This window comes from Trichoderma aggressivum (genome assembly GCF_033847375.1).
Source record: "Trichoderma aggressivum f. europaeum strain CBS 100526 chromosome Unknown scaffold_061, whole genome shotgun sequence".
NCBI lineage: Eukaryota > Fungi > Ascomycota > Sordariomycetes > Hypocreales > Hypocreaceae > Trichoderma > Trichoderma aggressivum.
The window spans coordinates 157,679-181,822 of record NW_026946427.1 but is presented as its reverse complement, the minus strand read 5'-3'; the positions used below and the strand labels follow the sequence as shown (position 1 = coordinate 181,822).

The 24,144-nt window shown below is 50.0% G+C and overlaps 8 protein-coding genes across 8 annotated transcripts; 5 read left to right on the top strand and 3 right to left on the bottom strand.

Moving 5' to 3' along the window:
* Positions 1-375: 375 nt before the first annotated feature.
* Triagg1_9945 (uncharacterized protein) lies at positions 376-6,066 on the top strand (the record flags this gene model as incomplete). Its single annotated transcript, XM_062904958.1, has 1 exon — positions 376-6,066. The coding sequence occupies one exon, from the start codon at positions 376-378 to the stop codon at positions 6,064-6,066; it is 5,691 nt and encodes a 1,896-aa protein (XP_062751165.1).
* Positions 6,067-6,353: 287 nt separating this feature from the next.
* On the bottom strand, positions 6,354-7,399 carry Triagg1_9944 (uncharacterized protein; the record flags this gene model as incomplete). The annotated part of the gene is made up of 3 exons (XM_062904957.1): positions 6,354-6,894; positions 6,966-7,263; positions 7,354-7,399. 3 exons carry the CDS (start codon positions 7,397-7,399, stop codon positions 6,354-6,356), a joined length of 885 nt encoding a protein of 294 aa, XP_062751164.1.
* A 962-nt stretch (positions 7,400-8,361) lies between these two features.
* On the top strand, positions 8,362-11,014 carry Triagg1_9943 (uncharacterized protein; the record flags this gene model as incomplete). The annotated part of the gene is made up of 7 exons (XM_062904956.1): positions 8,362-8,454; positions 8,496-8,635; positions 8,707-9,001; positions 9,052-9,528; positions 9,587-10,681; positions 10,734-10,933; positions 10,990-11,014. The coding sequence occupies 7 exons, from the start codon at positions 8,362-8,364 to the stop codon at positions 11,012-11,014; spliced, it is 2,325 nt and encodes a 774-aa protein (XP_062751163.1).
* Positions 11,015-11,677: 663 nt separating this feature from the next.
* On the top strand, positions 11,678-12,133 carry Triagg1_9942 (uncharacterized protein; the record flags this gene model as incomplete). The annotated part of the gene is made up of 2 exons (XM_062904955.1): positions 11,678-11,853; positions 12,103-12,133. The coding sequence occupies 2 exons, from the start codon at positions 11,678-11,680 to the stop codon at positions 12,131-12,133; spliced, it is 207 nt and encodes a 68-aa protein (XP_062751162.1).
* A 1,194-nt stretch (positions 12,134-13,327) lies between these two features.
* Triagg1_9941 (uncharacterized protein) lies at positions 13,328-14,194 on the top strand (the record flags this gene model as incomplete). The annotated part of the gene is made up of 1 exon (XM_062904954.1): positions 13,328-14,194. One exon carries the CDS (start codon positions 13,328-13,330, stop codon positions 14,192-14,194), a length of 867 nt encoding a protein of 288 aa, XP_062751161.1.
* Positions 14,195-14,872: 678 nt separating this feature from the next.
* Positions 14,873-18,382, bottom strand: Triagg1_9940 (uncharacterized protein; the record flags this gene model as incomplete). The annotated part of the gene is made up of 3 exons (XM_062904953.1): positions 14,873-15,430; positions 15,995-18,284; positions 18,351-18,382. The coding sequence occupies 3 exons, from the start codon at positions 18,380-18,382 to the stop codon at positions 14,873-14,875; spliced, it is 2,880 nt and encodes a 959-aa protein (XP_062751160.1).
* A 1,289-nt stretch (positions 18,383-19,671) lies between these two features.
* On the top strand, positions 19,672-20,945 carry Triagg1_9939 (uncharacterized protein; the record flags this gene model as incomplete). Its single annotated transcript, XM_062904952.1, has 2 exons — positions 19,672-19,776; positions 19,842-20,945. The coding sequence occupies 2 exons, from the start codon at positions 19,672-19,674 to the stop codon at positions 20,943-20,945; spliced, it is 1,209 nt and encodes a 402-aa protein (XP_062751159.1).
* Positions 20,946-21,185: 240 nt separating this feature from the next.
* Positions 21,186-24,077, bottom strand: Triagg1_9938 (uncharacterized protein; the record flags this gene model as incomplete). The annotated part of the gene is made up of 3 exons (XM_062904951.1): positions 21,186-21,625; positions 21,697-23,715; positions 23,774-24,077. 3 exons carry the CDS (start codon positions 24,075-24,077, stop codon positions 21,186-21,188), a joined length of 2,763 nt encoding a protein of 920 aa, XP_062751158.1.
* Between the last annotated feature and the right edge of the window lie 67 nt (positions 24,078-24,144).

Here is a 24,144-nt window from a genome sequence, read left to right as displayed (position 1 = left end):
AAAAAATTAGCGTTCCTAGCTTTTCAATCTAACAGCTGCGACAGCCCTAATTAGCCTGTTAGTCTATAGTTAATCCGGTCCGGCCTACCTTATAGGTCCCTTGTCACAGCCATAAGAGCTGGGTCGTGACAACCTATCTATAACACAAGGTCCTGCCGTCTCAGCCTTGCTCATTGACCTTTTACCATGCGTACTTCGATATACTATGATATATTATGGCACTGGAACTCGAAGGGCTAATCGCTCGTCTATTGCTCGTTATCTCATGTGCCGGTGAACAGGGTATGATCCCCCTTGCGTTTCATTTTTTTTTGCCTTCGGCATCAAAATTAAGAATCTTGTTCTAGCACGTTGAAATAGCTAAATACTCATCGGATGACGGTTGTTAATGCTTACCACATAGGTCTCTCAATCTCGGAATTCAACGATGCTGCCAAATTAGCACTCTGCCTGTCTGACAGTGCTGCTTCCTTCCACAACAACCAAGATGTCAATCTTCAGGATTCAGGATCGAAATTCTCGGATCATGCAGTCGCTACAATCTGGAAATGGCTTGTCCGGCGGACCGATATATCCATTGGGCCTCGCCGAAATTTCAACCACTTAACGTTCTCAGAGGTGTTGGCATTGGAAAAGCCCAGCAAGGGTCGGAATACTCGCCCGGAGGTAGATTCTGCCAACCGCAATGGGCGGGCGCAGCAAGCCATTGTATCTACTGCCTTGGGGCGTGGCGAGCACAATGTCATTCGAATATACGCTTCTCCGGAGATAATGTGGGAGGCTATCACTGGACATGCGATAGATTATAAGCGCGTCCCTCGTTCCGAATGGCTTTTGCTTCTTGGCATCGCCTCAACGAAGGCACAGGGGATATTGCAAGGTGACCTTGGTCGCCTGGTTGACCAAGACAAACGCTCAGTACCAAAGCGAACGGATGCACTAGTCAAGAAAGGGTATATCACCAAGCGAACGACTCTTGTTCGGGGAACAAAAACAAGCAAAATGTGGCTCAAATTGTTTGCTCCTCCATTGCCAAAAGACAGGAGCGCAGCCGCGGAACCGGAAGCCGAGATGAATCTTTCCCGCCAGGTCCTTGCCATTAACCTCGAAGCTGTTCCTTGGCACACGAGATGGACTGGGGAGTCTGTCGATTACACAGCATTAGCAACCACTATAATGGCAATCTGTAAGGAATGGGGTGTTTTACGCATGCAAGATTTGAAATCGAAGTTGGGTGTTCTTGGCATGCGGTGGCAAATGAAAGTGGTTTCCAAAGTCTGCCGATTTCTGAATGCGCGAGATGCGATCCGTTATGTTGCTGCAAAATTGAACAACAAAGTTTTCAATGACTGTGTTCAGTTCAATCGTGATCTGACACCCAAAGATTGGTCTATATTCCTCGCAACTGGAAAGCGGGCCGGCAAGCTTGCTAGGTCCAGCGAACTCTATAGCCAAGATAGCCAAGACGTTACCGACTCCCTTTTCAATCAAACAGCCTCTTCAAAATGTCTAGAGGTCGCTCCAACGTGGTCATCAGATCAACCCTTGGCTGCTACTATTACAAAAAGCATAATGGCGTGCGGCGAGGCAGGTTTGACGAATCCGGATGTGTATGGGCTTACGCTAGGTGTATCTTTTACACGTTTTTTATCCTCCTTAACGACATGTATTTCCACGCCAAATATCCAGCCGGCTCAGCTACAGCATCTTCAAGTGAGGAGTGAGCACTCGAGAGCTGGAAAAGTTGCATCATATAAATACTCGCTGCCGTCTCTTCCACAGGCTTCGCTTTGGGGGCTTCAGTCGCCAGATACTTTGCCAACCAGTGTCCAACAGGAGGATCACGAGGGACGAACCGACTCACACCTATCATACGGGTTCTCACAAGAATTATATTCCATTGGAAGTTCAAAGTTAGCTAATCTCAGTCAGGCTAACTTATCTCAAAGGAGACAGAGAGGCAGGCCTCGGAAGATTAGAGCAGAGCATCAGGTTGATCAGAATAGTGATCAAAACAGTCTACAAAAGGCATCGCATAGCAGCCATCCAGGTGTCGATCTCGCAAATGAAGATGACACTGATGCGAGAGACTCAATGATCATCAAGTTAAAAGCACCACAAGATGCTCTAGAAGAGCTCATGAACCCGCCTCCTGAACCGCAGGTAGCTAGTCAAGAAACCGATCTCATTGAATCCGAGCCAGCAACAGCAGAAGCAGCGCCGGACATCCTCGCTGGCGATCTATCTGAAGTCATAAATACATCGTCATCACCTAATTTACGAATGCCTATGGAATCCCCTCGATCTATAGGTCGTGGACGGGGCCGAGGGCGTGGCCGAGGATTAAGCCGCCTTAGTAACAGGGGGCAGGCTGAATCTTTTACCAACGACACAGTCAAACGCAAAGGGTGGAAGTGTGACAAGTGTGGCAGGACTTGGAAGAATGATATCGGCCTGAAATATCATCTCGAAAAGTCTCAAACTTCTTGTAACCCATCTTATAGCCCGTCTAATGTCGATGGATTCCGCAGAGAGATTAAGTCTGCCCCTCGTTCAACGAGTGCAACCAAGCCGGCCGAGATCCCCCATGCGGCTCCTGCCCCATTGACAAGGGCTTCACGTCGGGTGGACATGGGTAAACCAACTGAACAGAAAGAAGGTGCAGAAAAGGAACAAGAAGATGACGACGTAGAGACCTCGAGATTCAGGCTGTCACCAGCAGAAACGAGACTCAGAGTTGGTAAATATTCACATTATACGACATCACCAACTGGTCTCCGTCGCCCAAAAGAGATTTTTAGTTTCAGTCAACTTTTCAATGCCCAATCCAATCCAGACCATAGAAACGCTTTGAGTCTTTCGTCTCTTCCACAGGAGCAGGTTGCTATTCTACGGGTGGATATGAGGCAATCAAATCAGATGCTTGGCTTAAAAAATCGAAAATCTAATACCAACCAATTGGAGACCCTTTCAGTTACCGGACCTGACTTGAACCAGCCTAGACAGCATTCAAGCTTCACCCCCCTTGTCAGAGAGATAGATGTTTCGGAGAATGCCGAGAAAACATGTAAACCTGATTATGAGACTACGTCCCCAGCATATGGCACAGACAAGACAGAGGTGAGAACGGCTACCAGCGAGCCATCAAATGGGCCCGTGTCTGGCAATACGGCAAGTGGGGTTTCAAAGAAGAAGCCTCTCAGAAATGAGGTTACTGACCAAATCTCTGCACTTCTGATGGATATGCTCGCCCAACGAGATGGCGTCCTTCCCGGAGGGCATTCTCTTTGGCATGCTCTCACCACCGTATGGAATACTAGACATCCCGAGAAACCAGTACCGAAAACGAAAGACTACCAGGTGGCTCTAAATCGAATGATCAAAGCCAAGTCAGTCCTAGAGCATTGGCATGGCTTTCAAGATCATAGTGGACTCTTCTCCAAATGCCAGATCATTACGTTGCCGCATCTTGATGCCTTCTCTGCGGAAGCGCTGAATGTTGTGGAGAGTATTAAGCAACAGCACCCCCGGCTCTTCATACCCACGCCGTTTCGGTCTTCGGGCAATGATGTTGAATATGGAGAGAGGAAGGAGAACCGCCGAGGACGTCGTATTCTTGCTGGTGAAGTTGCACAGCTGGACGCTCCAGTGTATGCTGCTCAAGCCTCAGCCAAGAGGCGCCACGGGATGATGAGCGACATAACCACTCCAAACAAGCGAAGGAAATTCGCTCATGCCGGTTCAAATAGTCCAGATATCGCATCTCTTTCCACTGCACCCCACGACAAGTATCAAGTGAGATGGGCTGCAACCAGCTGGCCGTCCGACAATGCTGAGGCCTCAAGTCAAAACAACCGCAGCATGGTTCATCCGACTCATGAAGCAAAGATACAATTCTTGGCACCGAACGTATTCCTAGATGACGATTGGTCTATTAACGATCACGGAATGCCACAAGGAATAGCACGGCCCCTCCGATTTTCTGATACGAATGCTACATTCGAAGACTCATCCACCGCTGTCGCCGTAAAGGTTACTATGACCGAATCTATGCAAATTTCGGCTAAGGATGGAAACTGGCCATATCTCGAATTGCATTTTTTTGAGGAAAAAAGCACCAGCTCTAGCTTCACATTATGTGGCTGGATGCCTGATGCAGAGTGGTTTCGTTGGGCTGATATGGTCCAAGGCCTTGACAAACGTATATCCGAGAATGAGACTGGAAGTCTAACATACGCTTTTAATACCGAAGCTGCTTACGACGGATTCATGAAAGGGTTAATCGATTGTCTCGATCTAGAGCTAGCTCAAAGAGAGCAGTTCATCAACGCATCACCACTGGCTGCTGGTCCATACAATTTATTCGTGAATCTTTCAGCTGGTTTCGAAAGTGCTACTTCATTATCTAGTCTAAAGTGGCAGCGCCAGGGGCCATTAAATCCCCAATCTGTTGACCGGATTTTGCACGAATCAGACGCCTTGACATCAAGCGATGACGAAGACTCCCAGTTCAGCTTGGATGCTTCAGTCCTAAGATATTCAAGGCGTCCCCTGAATGCTGGCGACATGGCACAATCAAGGATCAAAAGGGTGGCTCTGATAACTCGCCCACTTACCTCAATATCCTCAAGGGAAACACACAGGATAGACGAACCGGGGGCACTGGAGATAGAGGACGGCCAGTTGGCAAGCCAAGGAGACCTCATGGCCGCCTTTGTCGTCGTCCGAGTCTTGCTTGGAGGTGCAGATAAAGCCATCGATTGGGGCCTTTTACTTCATATCTTCCCGAACATGCGGCTGGCTGGCTTGCGTAAATTCTGGGCAGCCGCATGTAAGGAGCAGGGGCCTCATATAAAAAAATTTACCCGAGATGTTCAAGAACGGCTGATCGAAGCTTTTGAAAGCCTTGAACTCCCTATGCTAGACTTTGAAAATCCGATTGAATATGATTGGCAAATCCTTATTAAATGGGCGACTAGGATCTCTCGCCAGGAAGGCTATCAAATCCCGCGGACAAGAGCCCTTCTTGCCCACCGATTCTTACTCAAAGCCAACAGATCTAGCGAGGAAGATTGGTGTGAGAGATACTTCCATGCTCAATCGTCGATTTTTTCCAGGTTTGAGGCGGTCACATCAGAACCCGGTGCACTTCCAGTCAATCGAGCCTTTGATTGTATTGATGATAATGCCGAGGCCGCGAATGCAGATATTGCAAGGTCATGGATCAAGTCACTTTGCTGCACCGGCGAAGCGAAATACTCTGTGCGAAAGATTAAAGAAAAATTTCTCACTTTGTCAGGGGAAGGCACAGAACAAGGCTCGGTACTACTTAAGGAAGCCATCGATGAACTTACAGCTCAAAGGGTCATTTGCAGGAGCAAAAAGACGCCATTTGGAGGGCGTCCATATAGGCTGAGCGAATGGTATCTGTCAACGTTGAGCAGGGTGGCGCAACGCTCAAAATACGAAGAGGCAGCAGCTTTCAAAATACGCATGGATAGCATATTCCGTACGGGTGAGGCGTTTGAGATACCGTACACTCTGAATGACGGCTCTATGATGGCACTAACGAACTTGAATGCCGCCGGAAGAATTACACTTGCTCCATTGAACATACCGAATATCCCCTTTGGGTTCGAGCCGGGCAATTATGAGAGTCGAAAGTATCCTAAATCTTATTATCATTTCCGACTTCAGGCTGTTCCAACAGACCTGTACCAGTACAGCGATGGCATTGCCGTGCTACAAGCTGTGACGAAAGAAGATTTGCCCTCTACGACTTCGAAGGGGGAAATACCTCAGTGGATTGACTTTTTGGGGGAGAAAGACAGCAAGAGGTGGTCCGATATATTGGGAGCCATTTGTTTTACTTATGCCACCAAAGGACCCATGGCTATCAGAGACGTTTGTAACTCTTTGCGGCCGATTCTTGATGAATTTGAGGCGAGTCTCATTGTAAGCTGGGGCATGAAAACCGGCGTTTTTGAAGAGGCCATGGGTGGATTGGCTGTAACTGTGGGAGAGTGGTGGTGGCTGGCTGTACCATGGCAATACAGTCGACAATGAGAGCATGCTCGCAGCAAGTAGATAGCCTTTCCATACTAAGGTAGTGAATTTCCCCTTTCTAAATGACGCATGTGCTCCTAGATATCAGGTAGTAGTAGTTACGGTAGGGCCACGCTTTGAACGCTCCAGAATTGATGATTATAATTCGACTTCATTGGCTGTTGGCCGTGCTATTATTGACCCATGGATGTCTACTTCGCGCATCTGACCTAAATATTACTGATTGTTCAAATGCAAGGGGGGGAGGAAGCCCCAGAAAGCCCTCTTCCCAACTATAGGGCGGCTGGTTATGTACTAAACAAAACTTTGAGAACAAGTGCAAACAACAAAATGACCAAAGCTATAATCACTCTGTCTATCCACGGTGGGACTCCATCGCTTCCGGCTCTTGTCTGATTAGCAGTTGAAGAGTTTCGCCGAGTTTCGGGGGAGGGCATCGGGAGTGATGGTGCGACTACGTTGTTTGGGATACTGGGTGCGGTCTGGACAAATCCCTCTGCCAGCTCAGCTTCGTCAGAGATCTCATCATTTCGATCAGGTACACGTGAGCCCTTTGACGGATGAGCTGAGGGTGATTGGCCCTTCCCAGCAGCCTCCAGCTCATCTCTCCAGCCCATGTTTAGCTCGGCGGGAATTGATATATCCTGGCATGGAGAAGCGGTTTGTTTACAGCGGTCTTCGCATTCAGCGATGATGTCGGCGTTTGTTCTGGCACAGACTGCGCATTTGAAGGACGCTGATTCTTGAGCAAGGCGGCGGCGGACCGCTTCAGTGGTCTCCAGACCACCTAGTTGACCTAGAACATCCGTTTCCATGAAGCTGCGGAGCCTGTGTCATTACCGTCATCAGTTAGATATCAAGGGCTGATAGGGACATGCGATGGAACGTGGAGGTCCTACGCGACAAGGGCAGTTCGGATACCCCAGGCTGGCTGCCATGTCTCTTCATGGTGACCACTTATGCTAAGGCAAATCTCCCGGTTGGCCTCGAAGCGGCCGTTTGGAGTGGAGAAGCGAAAGCTTGGAGGCCGGAGAGGATACGCTGGAGGCAAGATAATACGGCCATGGTAAACACCCTGGCTGTATGGGGAATTTGGAGGGCCTCGGAGGGTGAAGTGCCATTCAAAGAGATCCGACTCTAATGGCTCCGCGGTGTAATCGGGAGACGGCGCATTTGAGAGCTCTGCAGCCTCGCGGACTGGGAGATGCCCGAGTTAGTGCTTCTACGAAGGATGAGACATGACTCTCTGCCCTCCTGTCTTGAAGAGGTCGGGGAGAGGGGACTAACGTATGCGTCGAATAGTGGGGGATTTAGTGTTAGTTGACGCCGCCATTGGCCGCAGATATCCTTGTGAGTGACCCGATGGGCTGTGAGCTGGGCAGATGGCGAACGGTGATGTCAGAAAGATGGTCGTCGATGTTCGGCGTCACAAGAGGAAGTGGATGGAGAGGGAGGTCTGAATAGCGAGGATCGCGGAGTGGCAGTGAGGTATGTAGGAAACAGATTGCATTTGGGAAGTTGGTTCCAAGTGTCCACAAATAAGAGGTCACCGTGGTCTTAATCTGCGACACAAAGATATGATGATGAAAGATGACCTACCAGGCTTACCTACCTGTACCTGGCACCTGGCAGACAAGGTATACCTGTATGTACTTAGTACCTTAGTACCTTAGTAGTTACCTGTATTTGGGCATCTGCCGAAGCGTCCTTGAAAGGCTCGGAGAGGCCACAACAGCCGCTAGGATTAATGGATAATTATACGTTTTCTTTATGCATTTCGAACATGAAAGTAGTTTTTCTCGTCACCATAAATTCAAGACTGGGCTCAGGCAATAGATGTCAAATCTGAAGAATAGAAAAAAGGGTCAATATATTACAGGGTATGCTTGCGCATTCAAGAATGGACAAGGTACGCAACTGCTTCGTACAGCCAGCTCGCTAACAAGTTTACCCGTAGACTGCTAGCAAAGCTGCTAACGGGTTGCTACGATAACCCCTCTATAACGATGATTGCTTCGCGGGATGTTGATTGTTCAAGTGGGGCCTTATTGCTCCACGCTGTCCAGAGTCTCAGCTTAGACTGCTAGCTGTCCTCATAGCGGTGCTCGTGCTTGCAAACGTGTTATCATTTTAAACAAATGATATACAAACCAGTCGAAAACCCTCTCCCTCAGCAACCCCGAGAATCCCACACCCGCGTCACATCAATTGCGGCCCTACCAACCAAGCTGTACTTTCTGTGCCAACACATCATCCGGCTGAGCTGAGCGTCCAGCGACTTGGCTCGATTTATCAATGGACTACGAAGCAGTCAAGGAGCAATGGAGCGAGGTGGAAGATCGCGATGGCGTTCGCCTTAGCTGGAATGTCTTCCCCAGCTCTCGAATGGTATTGATCCCGTTCTGCGTACACTTCCTGCTTGCTCATAGATCAAACAGGAAGCCTCGAGACTAGTAGTGCCCATTGGCGCTCTATTCACCCCGCTGAAAGAGAAGCCCGAGACGCCTCTACTTCAATTCGAGCCCGTCACATGCAAGCAGCCTTGTCGATCGGTCCTCAATCCGTTCTGGTAAAGCTCTCCCGCAGCTAAACGGTTTCCTTGATCTCTCGTGTAGGGCGTCTAACTGATGGACATATTAGCCAAGTCGATGTTCGTGCTCGAGTATGGATCTGCCCATTCTGTTTGTCAAGAAACCAGCTCCCGGCGCATTACAAGGACATCACCGCGAATGCGATCCCACCGGAGCTGCACCCTGCCAATACTACCATCGAATATAGGCTGTCAAGGCCTGCCCCTGCGCCACCTCTGTTCCTGTACGTGGTTGATCTATGTCAAGAGGAGGACAGCTTGTCTGCACTCAAGGAATCACTCGTCATGAGCCTCAGCCTGCTCCCGGAAAATGCGCTGGTTGGCCTCATCACTTACGGTACCATGGTATGCTTATTCTACACCTCTGTATGTGAACGGGAATTAACTGTTCCTAGGCCCAAGTCCACGAGATTGGCTATGAAGGTTGCGCCAAATCGTATGTTTTCCGCGGAAGCAAGGACTACTCCGCCAAGAATGTCCAAGATATGCTAGGGCTGTCTTCTCAGGGTGTACGACCTGGAGTGCCACCACAGGCAGGTCGCCCAATGAATGCCGGAGCTGCGACGAGATTTCTCCTGCCTGTTCAGCAAGCCGAATTCCAGCTCACCAAGGTTCTGGAGGCACTACAAAAAGATCCTTGGCCAACTGCCAGCGACCGGAGAAGCCTTCGTTGCACAGGTGTCGCTTTGAGTGTTGCCATCGGGCTGATGGAGTCAACATTCCAAAACTCTGGTGGCCGCATCATGCTCTTTGCTGGCGGGCCTGCCACTGAAGGCCCCGGCATGGTTGTCGGTCCGGAATTAAGGGAGCCGATTCGTTCACATCACGACATTGATCGCGATAATGTCAAGTGCTACAAGAAGGCGTTGAAGGTGAAGTCATTGAGATTGAATAGAGTATCACTACGCGGGAAACTAACATGGCTGATAGTTCTACGATAACCTTGCCAAGCGCACGGCTCATAATGGGCACATCATAGATATATTCGCAGGCTGCCTCGACCAGGTTGGCTTATTGGAAATGAAGGGGCTTTGCAACTCGACAGGAGGTCATATGATTCTCACCGACAGCTTCACATCTTCGATGTTCAAGCAATCATTTGTCCGCATATTCGAAAAGGACGGCGACGATAATCTCCTAATGGGCTTCAATGCAGTGCTCGAGGTGCTGACGACCAAGGAGCTTAAAGTCACTGGCCTAATCGGACATGCAGTATCCCTCAACAAGAAGTCGGTCTCGGTTGGTGAGACAGAATGTGGTATTGGTAATACCTGCTCATGGAAAATGTGTGGCATCGACCCCAATTCCAGCTATGGTATCTATTTTGAAGTTGCCAACCAAGGACCGGCAGCTCATCAACAGGCACCCCAAAAGGGAATGATGCAGTTCTTGACATATTACCAGCATTCCTCGGGCCAGTTCCACCTTCGAGTAACAACTATTGCTCGAAACTTGAGTGGCCCTGCCGGAGACCCGGCTATTGCACAGTCTTTCGACCAAGAGGCAGCAGCAGTCCTCATGTCGCGGATAGCTGTTTTCAAGGCCGAAGTCGACGATGGCCCCGATGTGCTTCGCTGGGTGGATAGGATGTTGATTCGGCTTTGCTCCAGATTTGCAGACTATCGCAAAGATGACCCAACGTCGTTCCGCTTGGAGAAGAATTTCACCCTCTATCCCCAGTTCATGTTCCACCTCCGGAGAAGTCAGTTCCTACAAGTTTTCAACAACTCGCCCGATGAGACTGCGTTTTATCGTCATGTGTTGAACCACGAAGACGTCAGCAACTCCCTCGTCATGATTCAACCCACTCTGGACTCGTACACATTTGATCAGGACGGCGGCCAGCCAGTGCTACTCGACTCTGCGTCCATTCAGCCGACCCATATCTTGCTGCTGGATACTTTCTTCCACATTCTCATCTTCCATGGCGAAACTATTGCTGAGTGGCGGAAGGCTGGTTACCAAGAGCAAGAAGGATACGAAAACTTTGCTGCTCTGTTGGAACAGCCAAAGGAAGATGCCAGAGTAAGCATATGAAGTGAATACTTATGTAGTAAAGGCTAACATTGCTCCTTAGGACCTCATCACAGATCGATTTCCGCTGCCTAGATTCATCATTTGCGATGCAGGCGGCTCCCAAGCCAGATTCCTGCTATCCAAACTTAACCCGTCAACCACGCACACGACGGGACCTTACGGCGGTGTGGGGGCAACATCTGCCCAAACCATTTTCACTGATGATGTTTCCCTGCAGACTTTTATGGACCATTTGATGAAGTACGATATATAAACAGACCCACCTGTAATGCAAGACATACTGACGACTACGATAGGCTCGCTGTTAGTGGCACGAATTGAAATGGGCAATTTAACAATGGGTGGGACTATGAGAGTCCAACGAGCTATCAGAAGCACCAGCCTCCAATGGAAAGAAAAAAAGGTTAAAAATTAGAAGAAATACAATCCCTCAATCCACCAAACGCAGACACAAATACGGCTCTAGCTTCAAGTCTAATGATAATAATAGAACTATTTGCTGATGACAATATGAAGAATCTCACAGTTCCCTCGGGCGACCGGTAGCCAATGCTCAGTTGATTGATTTTCGCACGTTATGGGGAGCTACTAAAGTGATGTTGGTCAGCTGGAGGCGTTGCCTCAAGTCGAAGCGGAGCCAAGAACAATATGAAGGCGATAATGCAAAGAAGTGACTACATGGGCGATTCGACCCCACATTCGAGAACAATAGGATATGATGTGAATGATAGATCAATGCACCAATGCGACATGAAGAAGCCCGACGATTGATTAGCCCAGGAACAATGCTTTGGAACAGGGGCCGAAACAATTCTCCGAAGCAACTTGGAATCCCGCAGGCCATCTTCACATCCAGTTGCAATGGTATAAAGAGGCCTAGGATTTCCGCCATCTGGAAACAAAAAAATCAGTCCATCACCAACAGCTTCAATCGCATCATCTCTTCACCAATCTTACTTCTTCAACCCACAAACCATCATCAAAATGGCCAAGTTCCAGAACACCAAGACTGACAAGTCCACCACCACCCTCGGCTGCAACGTCATGGCCAAGCCCCAGACCAACAAGGACGAGTACCACACTACCCTGGGCTGCACCGTCATGGCCAAGCCTCAGGTCCAGAAGGACGAGTACCACACTACCCTGGGCTGCACCATCATGTAAAGAGTTGCACGTCTTTGAGATATCAGACGAGATTGCATCTCTCAGGAATCGGCACATACCACAATCAACGACTCACGATTCAGACGGATGGGATTCAAGTCTATTCCCAAATGTGTTATGAACAAACAATATTTTTATCTATTTATACGCAATCATTTCAACGTTTAGGCCTTGTATTCGACAAAACTGTCGAGTAGCCTGGCTTTTTCCCATCGCCAACCCTCTCAGGCTTATTGATTGGATAGGATGACGGAATGGCTGGATGAGGCAGCATGAAGCCAGCATTTATGAATCTGGAAAGGGAGGAATATGCTATTATCATGTACACTATATACCAACATTTAGTGTGAAAATCACACGCAATTATATCTTCATTTTATATTTCTAGTGATTTTTCTTTTTGATTGATCCTCATGTCCATGCACAGTCGCCTGATTACCTAACTCTCTAGTGTTACAATGGAGTATAAACGGCTAATAAATGACTGGTCTGTTCATTAATCCCTGTCGCGGGGAGATGTTAAGCGAACAGATGCAGGTACTTGTACAACGCGTGGACTTTGCCAATATACGCGAGCACAGCCCGCGCGCTGGGGCTGAATGACGCTTCACCCTGTCAATGCCGAGTCGCTTTCGCGCCCGTCAACCAACTTTACCTCTGCACTCTCACCAGCGACACACAGCCCTAGCGCCGTCAAACCCAATTGCAGGATATAAAGTTTATTGATATTTCCTTGACTACTATAGGTAAGTCGTGCGATGCTTGCTATGCCATCTCCCCCCTTGTCTCGTAGCACGAGTCCAGAAATACACAGCGTACCTACCAGGCAATATTTCAACGAGCCTCGGTCGAGATTCGCAAGACGGGCACCAATCGCAAATGACTCTAGCTAGCAGAGCGGTACCAGGGGTTTGGATGCGCTTCAAGAGTCCCTTTCCATGATAGGAGGCTGTGTCTGTGTCAGGGGAGGCAGAAGTCCGCATTTCTGGACTGCTGCAATGCAATGCGGGCGTGCTTCTGCGTAACCAGGCTTGACGTTCAACATGGCGCTTGAGCAGCCATCCTTACATCTGTCTACCCAGGCATCTCCTGCTGCTCATGTTACGCTATAGGTTGGCCAATATGGCTGTCGACCGGCGGCTCTGTGAACTCGCCCCTGTACTGCTTCAGCCTGAATTCCTTCTCTAACTTTGACTTATGGCCTATATACTAAGTCTACTGCAATCTTGGATAGTTACTGACGGTGTGCTTTGGTATCTAGGGACCTCGTCGCATACCCGCTCGTTTCAATCCACATCTCCTATTGGCACTGTCGCACCAGATATCCAACCGAGATTCTTCTTCTTTGATCTATCAGCACCAAAAATTCGATCATTTTGAGGGCTCCGTGAAGCCTCTTTCTTGAAATTTTCTTGCCCATCTGCTCAACTTGTATTTTTACCACTCGACTTACGGAAGCATCGCTTTTCCATGGCGTCATCCGAGGTGGATCAAAAGTACCTGGGTCGAATGGCCAGGAGCGTTGAAAATGATAACAACATACTCTCGTCAACGCTCTACAAGATCCTGGGCCTTTCTCTCAGGCTCTCTGACAAGCTCGTCGAGGTCAAGAAGCAGCGCAAGCCTGATGCTACGCTCCATGAAAACATCATGCGCATCCTTTGGCTGGCACGCGAAGGGCTCAAGATGCTTCAGGAATACGTCATTCCCTTTGTTAGCAATTGTGTCGAGCTGAAAGTCCTGGCATATAAGTTGCGTGCCAGCTTCTATCACATCTTTGTGCTCTTTCGAAATTCGCCCCGCGTGTCCAACATGCCGGGCTGGGATCCCGACGCCGTGCCGACTGGCCAGGTTGCGGATGACTACCAACATGCCATGCATCATTCCCTTGAAGGAGGCCCCGTTGGCCCCCCTCCTGGCTTTGAAGCCCCGGTATCGGCGCTCTCGCTCTCTTTCTTATTGCCTGCCAAAGACTACCTGCCCACAGCTAATCAATATTTTGAAGAGGCTGCGGAGTTAGCTGATAAACTTCTATGGGGCTCCCACTCCTTGCGTTTGTCGGTCAAGACAGAATACGCAGCGTTTCTGTATGAATGCGTTCACGACGCCAATGCCAGCCGCAGCCTTGCAAGAACTACGATTAATGAGGTGTATGAGGCTACGGAAGGCATGGACGATGACATGTTTCGCGATGCCTGTGAATTAGTTACCGTGTTGGGTAAGATGATGAGGCGTGGCCTTGGATCTAGCAACACACTTCACAGCAAAGCCCAGGCTTTGATTACAGCCCCCACCGCAGGCACAACTCCTCCCATCGGCATGGAAAATCCAATATAAACCTCAAAACTCTCATGGGTGACCGCAGCCGGCCGGGATCAAACCCCTCACCGAACGATGCGAGTCACCTCATTCCGCGGAAGAGCTCATGAATCCTCATTTACGAACCAGCCTTTCGCCGTGTATTTTTTCCCCAGCGTGCATAAAGCGTATCTATCTACCACTTCAAGTGAATCTAATAAACACATAGCATGTTTACAGTTTATGTTGGTATATATATATCCCTATAGTTAATGTTTAGATTATTATTTATGTATTTGTCTATCTGTTCATTTATTGGTGGAAATTTCTCTTCTATGATCTTAAGCATATTCTTTCCCTTTAATCGTGCACAGCTATGATACGCCCGAGCTCACTGCTATGGTAGTCATCAGAAGCCTGTTTCGCGCCAGCGCCCTGAGATAGATAGAGGAGGCTTTTGACTCAGTACCCTCCTTGATATGGCTTGTATCCCCCTTTCTATAGTATGTCCATATTGATCAGCTTTGGGTAATGCATTCATGTCTTCACGTCGGTCAATATCAGTGGTGAGTACCTCACTGATAGATATCACCGACTTATTCGTCCTGGAGGATCAGTCCAATGATTCTCAACTTTTCTTGTTCTTGTTCTTGTTCTTGTTCTCGTTCTTGTTCTTGTTCTTGTTCTTGTTCTTTTCTTTTCAAAATTGCCATGGCATTAGCCTAATGCTCCAGACCTAACTGCTGCCCCCATCTTGCGACGCCGTGTCGGCACATTCATCGGCGATTCACGACTGACGTCCTCGATTCCTGCGTCAAAGGGCTTGTGCCCGCTCAACGTTGCCAGCTTGATAACATTCCCATAAGCAAAGGCTACCGATGTTGGCCCGACTCTTACGCTGGGACCCAGTTCACAAACAACCAAGTGCCCTGCATCTTCGTCGGAGAACAGTGGAGCGGTTTCGTCCAACTCGTCCCAGTCACTCGACGCCGCCCTCCACAACTCCCAGCAGCTGAAGGCCCCAGAATCACGGCTTCGTGTGCTCGGTATGCGACTCCGTACTCCCGATGTAGCCTGGCGTTGATGTCCATGTCGACTTCTCGGCTCGGTGCGGGGCCGGCGACGAAGACCTAATGTGCTCCCATCGGACAAGAGACTCCAAACACCAGGATTGCCGATGTGCTTCTTCCGTTCTTTTGCATCAGCCCAGCTACACCATCCGCTGCTGGTACCTATATCGTCCATGTTCTGCAGACAAATCGCGTCGTCTTCATCCTGAGGCGTAAACGTGTGTAGAACACAGTCGCCTGAGCCCAGCGCCAAGTAGCTAAACGTGAAGGATGTCAGCCCTAATGGCAAGGCACTTGGCGATCGATGGCAGGTGAAGGCGCACGAGAGCGAGCGTGGCCGCATCTCCGCCACGGAGAAACTCCACGAGGTAATTCCATCATCCAGGCTTATAAGATGAAGATCCGTTTTGGATGATACAAGGAAATAGGGGAGTGGTGAGAGGGTTACGACTTGGTGTATTTCATCGCTTGCAAGTCTTCTAGAAAGAAGATTTCGCCTTTCCCACAATAGCCCGTTTCTTTCCATGATATGTACATCTCCATTTCGAGATGTTGCTACAAGGGAGACCCTCGGATGGTTGCCAACTGCGTAGATAGGAATCATTCTCGTTAGTCAAATATACTTCTAATACGACAACAAGGACAGATCGTGAATTCATTCACCTTTTCTCAGAAGTGGGCGGGCACATGTCAATCCTGGACAGATGGTGGTCTCGCGGGTTTCTCTCGGGGCCGGGTCTACGTCTAATGCAGTTCCGTTCCTCCATACTATGACCACTCTTGGAATATCCGATGATGCAGTTGGTTCCAGAAAGAAGGACTCTGGCTTCTGGTTGTAGGTCTCTACAGCCACGGAAGAGCCGTGGACATGGGCTATCATATTCCAAAAGATGACCATGTCGGATGATAAGATCGCCAGCCAATCCGAGTCTTCACTCATGGCAACTGCAAGTACGGGGAATTTTACCACGATTTCCCTTTCCAGGTGAGAAATTGGGCCTTTATTCCTATGGTTAAGATCCCACAGGCGAATCATACGGTCTAGGCCAACAGATATAACGTAGCCTCTTGGTGAGTAGGCGAGCATAGCTATATCGAGCGCGTGCCCCCCGGAGAGCGTTTTCACAGATAGGCTGGATTGGTCACTCGAGTCCTGCAGCTCTTCCGCCTTGGTCTCGTCTTCAGGCAGTAGGTAGCTTACGAGGAGACGCAGCAAGGCAACCACAACAATGTCGATGAAGACGAATGTACGCAGCTGGTGATGCGCAAAGTCGTATATCGCTGGGAGTAGCGCGGGTTCTTTCATCATCGGCACTCGGTTGGACCCCTTTTTTACAAACACTAAAGGCTCATAGACTCTAGCTATGTAGCTGTAGGCTGAAGGTTTGATGAGGCGGATTATTTCACGGGCGGCATCATGATCTTGCAGCCGCAGCCAGGACGTAGGAGTCCTTGCTTGGTGGATATCCTCCAAAGGGGATGCCTTGAGCGATGACATGTTGGGTTCCAAATCCTGGCCATTGTATAGGTGAGCCAGCCTCTGAGAGATATCGCCGCCACCGAAAAAGTGAGACTGCGCGATGATGACAAAGCTTATCATGACGATTGTTCCCGCAATGCGTGTTGATAATGCAATTTTCCCTTCAAGCATACGCTTCATCCAGGATGGGTTCTCCCGAGGACGACGTGCTTTTCGTTTGCGGCGCATGGCCTCTCTGGCGAGAGCATCCCCAAGCTCCATTCGCCGCACATCAACACTAAGGACCGAGATAAAGAAGCTGGATAGGAAGAAAAAGTCGAGCACAATGGCAATTGCCGCAAAGATGCAAAATGCGGAGACGCTTGGGGTGACAGCATAGGATAAGCCGAGGAGAATCAAAAAGTTTTGGACAGTGCTGACCAGGGCAGTAGGCGCAGTCTCTCCAAAAGCAGACCCTATCCTGCTGCTTGTGTTTTCTCCCGAGGGAGTGCGGACTACAGCGTCCATTAGGCGAAGGATATGCTCCAAGCTCATGGATAAGATGACGAGGGGATATGCGGCTCGAGGGATGCCAGACAGGTCGATCTTGAAGACGCCGCAGATTGTGAAGCTTGCGGCAATCGACATGATAATCTGCATCACGACGGTGACAATCAGACCAAATTTTGACTTGACAGCGCGAACCTTGGACACTTGCTGGAGAAAGTACACCAAGGACAGCGTATAAGCCAGGGCAAGAATGATGGAATCCTGCACCGACATGGGCCTGAATTGAAATTCATACAGTTGACTGGTTGACACATTGCCGCTCGGAGGATATATATCCCATTTGTCGCCCATCTTGACAGGTAACGATCGTGCTACAGCCTCCCACTGGCGGCCAACGGGGGAGTCAGTTCGATACAGTAAAGTGATGACGAGAGCATCAGCGGCCAACAAGCGGCGGTCCTCAAAACGCTTCCCACTGAAAACAATAGAATGCCGTAGAGTGATATTTGCGGGAGTGGTGTGGTTCTTCTTGTCATTGACCGTGGCCAAAATATCCTCGTCAGCGAGGATGCGATCGCGGGAGCAATTCCAGTACAGCAACGGCGATTGTAATATCCACGACTGGTCGGTCAAGCCATTGACGATGTGGAGGGCATCCCGCTGTGCTGGAGTCAGGGGAGATTGGGATTCGGAGTCGCTAGGGGGGAGCAGACCAGAAGATCTGCCGGGACCAAAGTCTCTGGTGTCGCCTAGGAGCGCATCCTGCAGATCAAGGGCCGATAGGAGAATATCGGGACTAAGTGCCTGCATGTAGCTCGAATGGACCCAGATGGAGCGCATGACAATGTCGGGACTGGCGGCGCTGTCATACGGAAGCGGCTGAGCAGCGGTCCAGACATGGCGAGGGAGGGCTGAGGCGCCGTTGATGACATGGCTGGTGTAGATGAAGGGCAGCGGATAGATCAGAAAGGCCGCTATGGCGGCAGAGAGGAGCAGCGTGGTGATTGCATAGCGGGAGGCATGGCGGCCATAGCGAGTGAGGACTTTTCGAAGCGGGTGAGACGCTGAGAGGACTGGGGCCTCTGTTGTTCTAGGGTTAATCAGTCAGCTCTGGTGAAGCTGCGGTTTCTTGTGATGAGTTGGGGGAGTTCCTCACCCTCGCAGTGGATAGAGCAGATACCAGATCATTTGCGACACGCTTTGGGATTGAGCATTGTTTCGCTGAGTCCTTTGGCTTGCGATTGGCGCTATTCACAGAGCAATGGTATGAGGCGAGTTTGGTGGTGTGAGGAGGTGATGATTGCAAAAAGCCTCTGCAGCTGGTGGTGTGAGCTGTTGCAGGACCTTGGAATCAAGGGACCCAGTGTATAAGCAACATTCCGGGATTAGTATCGTATCGGAGATCTGCCAGCCTTGGCCATACCATACCCAGAAGGTGCCGTCGGGCGATCACTCAAGGGATGGATGTCATGAGTACTCGCAGGTGATTTGCTGTCCAAGGAGAGGTACCCGATACCTGCCACTTGGCATTTATCCAGGGGAGACACCGCCGGGTTCAGGTACCAAGAGTACATGTGCTTGTACCTAAGATCTGTCACACAGCAGAAGGCCACTCGCCTACATTAGAAGTGTTCATCGTGGTCAATGGGAGACACAAAAAGAGGTATATACAGGTAAGTAAATGAATGGAATAATTAAAATTGAAAAATTAAAAAGCACATACTACTACCACCTGGCACTGGTGGGCGTACATCCCTTTGAGTGCCAAATGGTCCAATACAAGTATCTGTATCCACTTTGTTTCTATACGGACTGGGCACAATCAAGGACTTTATTTACTACCTGTAAAAAGGTCGCCTCATCGCTGTGTTAATCATTGACGTTATGTAGCTTAACGTACTGATCTGAATTTCGATACTTGCTTTCGGGGCTCATTTTAGCAGCAGCTAATGTACTCCCAAATTATGGCGACTTAATTGGCCACAATCCCAGGAAGATACCTCTTCGGATGGACCATTTGGCACTCAAAGGGATGCACATGCACTTTGTGTCTACTGACGCATACGGGTACCTGATACCTGGGTACTCAGTACAGCACTCACAACACATTCGCTGTAAATGGAGACGACGCGCTCCAGTCAGTTCAACTGCCAAGCCAAGGTACACCGTACCTACTCCGCATTGCAGGGGCACATCCAAAGACAAACGCCTCCCAACCGCCTCTCCAACTCCCAGCTCCAACTTTTTGGGCTTGCAGTTGCAATTGGCAGCCTCTGCGAGCTCCATGATCATGACAGAGTAATCGCGTCGCGGCTGAGGGAATTCAAGTGCTCGCCAGATCTCCCATCCTCATCTCTATTGCAGTTTCGTCCTGCCTCTACATCTACATCCGGGCGCTGCTGCATGTCCGACCGAACGCCTCTCGGCCCACGACTTGCTTGTCCCTCTCAAGCCGCCAGCAAACCTCATCGCGCATCATGTCTTCAGAGTCGGAAGCCCTGCAGAACGGCAGTCAAGGAGCCACCGCTCCCAATCCCTTCAATTTCCAGACCCAAGTGATATCTACCACACCTGTCAAATCTGTCCGTCCATACTGTCCAAGATATCTTGTATTCGTATCGCCTTCAACTGACACTTTGACCAACAGAACGTCGGCCAGCGTCGTGGACATCGCTACAAGCATAGTAGTGTATCCGCCCAGCATCAAATCTTCCAAGAGCCGCCCCCAAGGCCGCCTCCCGTCCTCCCCGCCTCCCTCCCGACGCCTACCATTAAAGAAGCATGGAGGAGCCTCCAGCGGGACCAGCGAATGCGGCTCTACTGGGGCTTGTGTCATGTCGCTATTGCTATCTTCATCTTCTATCGGTCAGGTGGCTCTCTTGCGGCAATGGCCCTGTCTCACCTCGTCTTCTTTGATGCCGGCAGCGCTGCCGTGTGTGTCGTCGTCGACGTGCTGGGCAATTTCGAAGTCTGGCGTCGCAGCAGCATTAGACACCCGTTTGGCCTTGAGCGAGCCGAGATCCTGGCAGGATTCGCCATGTCTATTTTCCTACTCTTCGGCGGCTTTGACCTCCTCTCGCACAATCTAAAACATATTCTCGAATCTGTCGGTAACCACGAAGCTCACCACGAGCACGAACACGATCGAATCTCTACAGGTTCTCTTGACCTTGTGTCGGCGGCTGCCATTGCGAGCACGCTCGTGTCTGCCTATGGTCTGAAGAACCACGCGCGCATTGCCAAAGTTATGAGAGTGTCCTATCTGTCTACTCTGCCCAGCATCCTCTCCAACCCGTTTCACTTCCTCACCCTCTTCTTCTCTGCCTTGATTTCATTGTTGCCTCTATTATCCATTTCCCTGTATGACTGGCTTGACCGGCTAATCTGCGCCGTCATTTCCCTTGCAATGTTCAGTTTAGGCATGCGCGTTGCTGTTGCTCAGGGATTGATGCTCCTTATGAGCTATGGCGGGAGCAAGGGTGACGTTGGCGTCACGGCTGTCCTCCGTGAGATTGAATCCGAGTCGGGCATTGCCCGTGTAGACGGTGCTCAATTCTGGCAGGTTCACTATGGCCTGTGCATGGCCAACCTAAAAGTCATCATCACCAATGGGTACGATGAGCTCGCGCTGGGAAAGCTGCGCAATCGCATCTCGGCCTTGATCCAAAACAGATTAGGAGAGGGTTATGGGACGGGGGGTAACGTGAGGTGGGAAGTGACTCTAGAAACTATTGTTGATGCCACCATTTGATTTCAAAGGCATTGTCAGGAGCGCATATTTCCTTTCCTCAGCGCTCTGTGTTGTTAAACTAGACTAAGTACATAGATTGACGCGGTAGACATAGTTTATATAATCAATGAAGCATAATGAGCAATCATAACTTAGTGGAGAGATATCGTCACCACACATTCAAGGTTCATAAGTTAAAACAAGCCATAGCTGACTGGCGCAGAATGCCTGCAATCTGGGGTTTTGTCATAACAGGCAGGCTTAGAAGAGCCCCCACCGTCCTCGGTCCTTATTCGACGCTCCTCTTCTTCCGTTTGCTCCATGCTCCCTGTCCCTTCCTTCTAGCTGTCGCAGACTGTCCATTTTCTCAAGCACCAACTCCAAGAGCTCCTTCTTCCGGATGACATCTAGATGTCGGCGGATCTTGGGGTCTTCCTTTGCGAATTTCTCAACTTCATCCGCGGACAAGTGTCGTCCAAGACGAAGATCCAATTCACGCGGGAAGTTGTAGTAGAATTCGGAAAGCAGCTCCACGTTCAGGAAGAGAACAGCTGTGGAAGCTAGTTTGGTTGCTGCAGCATCCAAAAAGACCTCGGGGCAGTAATACTTGTTCTTAGGATTGTTGCACTGCTTGGCTTTGACAGCAAGCATTCTCATCTTGATGATGTCGGCCCTGTCTCGAAGGAAGACAGCTTCTCTGCCTATATCAATGTTAGAATTCACAAACCATGGCGTTATGAGCAGCCTTTTGGGGAGTGAGGGCGGGAATCACCTTTACTTAGAAGAGCAGCGCTAAACCCTCCTGCACCACTTCGCCCATCGCCCTCTACGGTGATGTCGCCCTTTCGCGCCTTATCTATAAAGGCCATGACCTCCCTTAATTTCCTTCGTCCACCGACAGCAGGTTCTAAACTGACCAGTGCAGCCTCGCAGTCTTGCAGTTCCCTCTTCAGCACACTACCGACATGCTCACGGCCATGATTCCACTCTCTTTCGTCAATCTCGATGTCGAATTTGAAGGGTTTGATGCAGTTCTCGACCTGATCACTGGTGCTGTAGAACCTCTCATTCAAAATGGTCGACGCGGCTTCAACTATGGCCTTCTTTGCAAAAGGATGGCTCACAAAGCTTGAGTTGGTCAGTAACTTGTCAACGTGAGCTTGAAGAGATGTGGCGATGACCGTTGTTGCCAGGCGTCCAACTCCAAGTTTGGTGAGGGCCGAGGTCGAAGCGTCCAGCTGGCGACGCCAGTAAAGAGAGTCAGGATCAGCCTTGGGGAGGTCGGCGATATTATCGAGATCATATTTCGCTGGCGCCAGGTCTGTCACTGGCTTATTCCAGTATCGTGAGGCCAGCAGGTCCAGCACCTTTTGATCAAGCTCGCTCTTCAAAAGCTCGTGCATTTCCGGGCGCCCAAATCCCTCAGTAAATTGTTTGAAGGAGTGCTTGAAAGCGTCGAGACTCTCGGCAAGGTAAGATTCGGCGGACAGCGGGCGATCATTGTACTGGACCTTGAACTCGTATGTGGCCTCCTCCAACTCTTGTCTAATGGCGTCGCTTGTGCTCTGTAAGCTAGATGACATGGTCTGTTCCAAAACACGCATTAATGTCTTTCGAAGATTTATTGTGCCCACATTGACGCCTGCGTCCGGTCCAAACTCGAGTGGGTGTGAGGAAAAGAAAGAGTTTTCATTCTTGGCGATGGTGGAGAGGAGATCTGATGAGCCCATCTTGAAAAGGCCCTGTGATGCTGGCGCCTTTGATACAACGCCAACGTAGCCTAATCGAAGAGGATACTGCTTATCATTGAGGATGGTGGCGCCACGGGCAGGATCGACCAGATCCATCTTGGTAATAACTCCAATAGTTCGTTCACCTCGGGGATCGACTCTGCGAGATGCCCTGAGGGCTGCCGAGTTGGCCAGATCGACATCTGCGGCAGAGATGGCAAGAATGACATTTGGAGGCTGAATATACTTGTCACACAATTCCGAAATCTTCTGCTTCAGCTGCAGTGGCTGGTTCTGCCCCACAACTTGGATGTAGCCGGGTAGGTCGATGAGGGAAAGATCAGGAACGTTGCGAGAATAGATGGTCAGGTGAATAGGGTCGTGCGAGACGCACTCTGCATCTGAAACTGCCATGTTCAGCTCTGTCAATGTTCGCTGGATCGAGGAAAAGTCGGATATTTTTCGTAAACCAAGATCTGGGAATTCTCCATATTCTTCAGGCGAGTCGGGTGTATTCACAAGAGTCAATTCAATCGGCCTCCGAGTAACCATGTTGTTTCCCTTGGGAAGAAACTCGTGGCCGACGATGGCCTCCAGTACTGAACTCTTTCCGGACGATTGCGAGCCAATGACGACGATGGACGGCAAAGTAAGAGAGCTGGACTGGCCGACTTTCTGCAGTATGCTTCGAATCTCAATCATCTTTTTCGTCAATACCATCATCTGATCATCCTTGGAGCTCTGTAGCGCATCCCGTGGATCTTCTTCATCCGATTTGTCGTAGCCAACAGCGGCAGCCGAAGCACCAACAGCTGCAGCGGCGCCGACTTTACTGTGTTTAGGATCGCCATTGGGTCCTCCTGAGCCCCCAGAGCCTGAACTCTCGGGCGTTCCCAACATCTTTTTCAACCAAGCTGGCACCTCTACCCGTTCTTTTGTGTTTTCCCATCCTTGCCGTGTTTGGTCTGCTACATCTTTGGCACTCCCGTATATACTAGATGCTGTGCCCGTCACCGTGTCCAAGGTATCGTGGAAGATGGAGATGGCATAGTTGCCAGCCTCTGAAATTAGTGAGCAAAAGGCCACCCCAAATCTACCATATCTATGAGGATGACATACGTGTAGCTTGGTATTGAACCCAGGCAAAAGTGCCAATGGCCAGCCCACCAAACATGGCAGGAATCCTAGCAAACTTCACCACCAGCTTCGGCAAGAAGCGAACAAAGGAGGCATTTCGAACGATAACCTGGTTATGGAAGGAATTGCCGCCAAACCACATGCGTCTTCGAGTCTCCCGGATCGCGGCATCTGCCCGCAACAGGCCTCCTGTTGGAAATCGGTGTAAGTGACGAACTCTGGTGGCGGCGGAGGTATTTCTTGCCGCCACAGGCCGCAGACTAGCTGCAAGGAACCGGCCGCTCATCGTGGTCGGGCTCTTGCAGTCTGGGCAGCTGCTCTGTTGACGACCATATGGCCCGGCACCGCCTCAA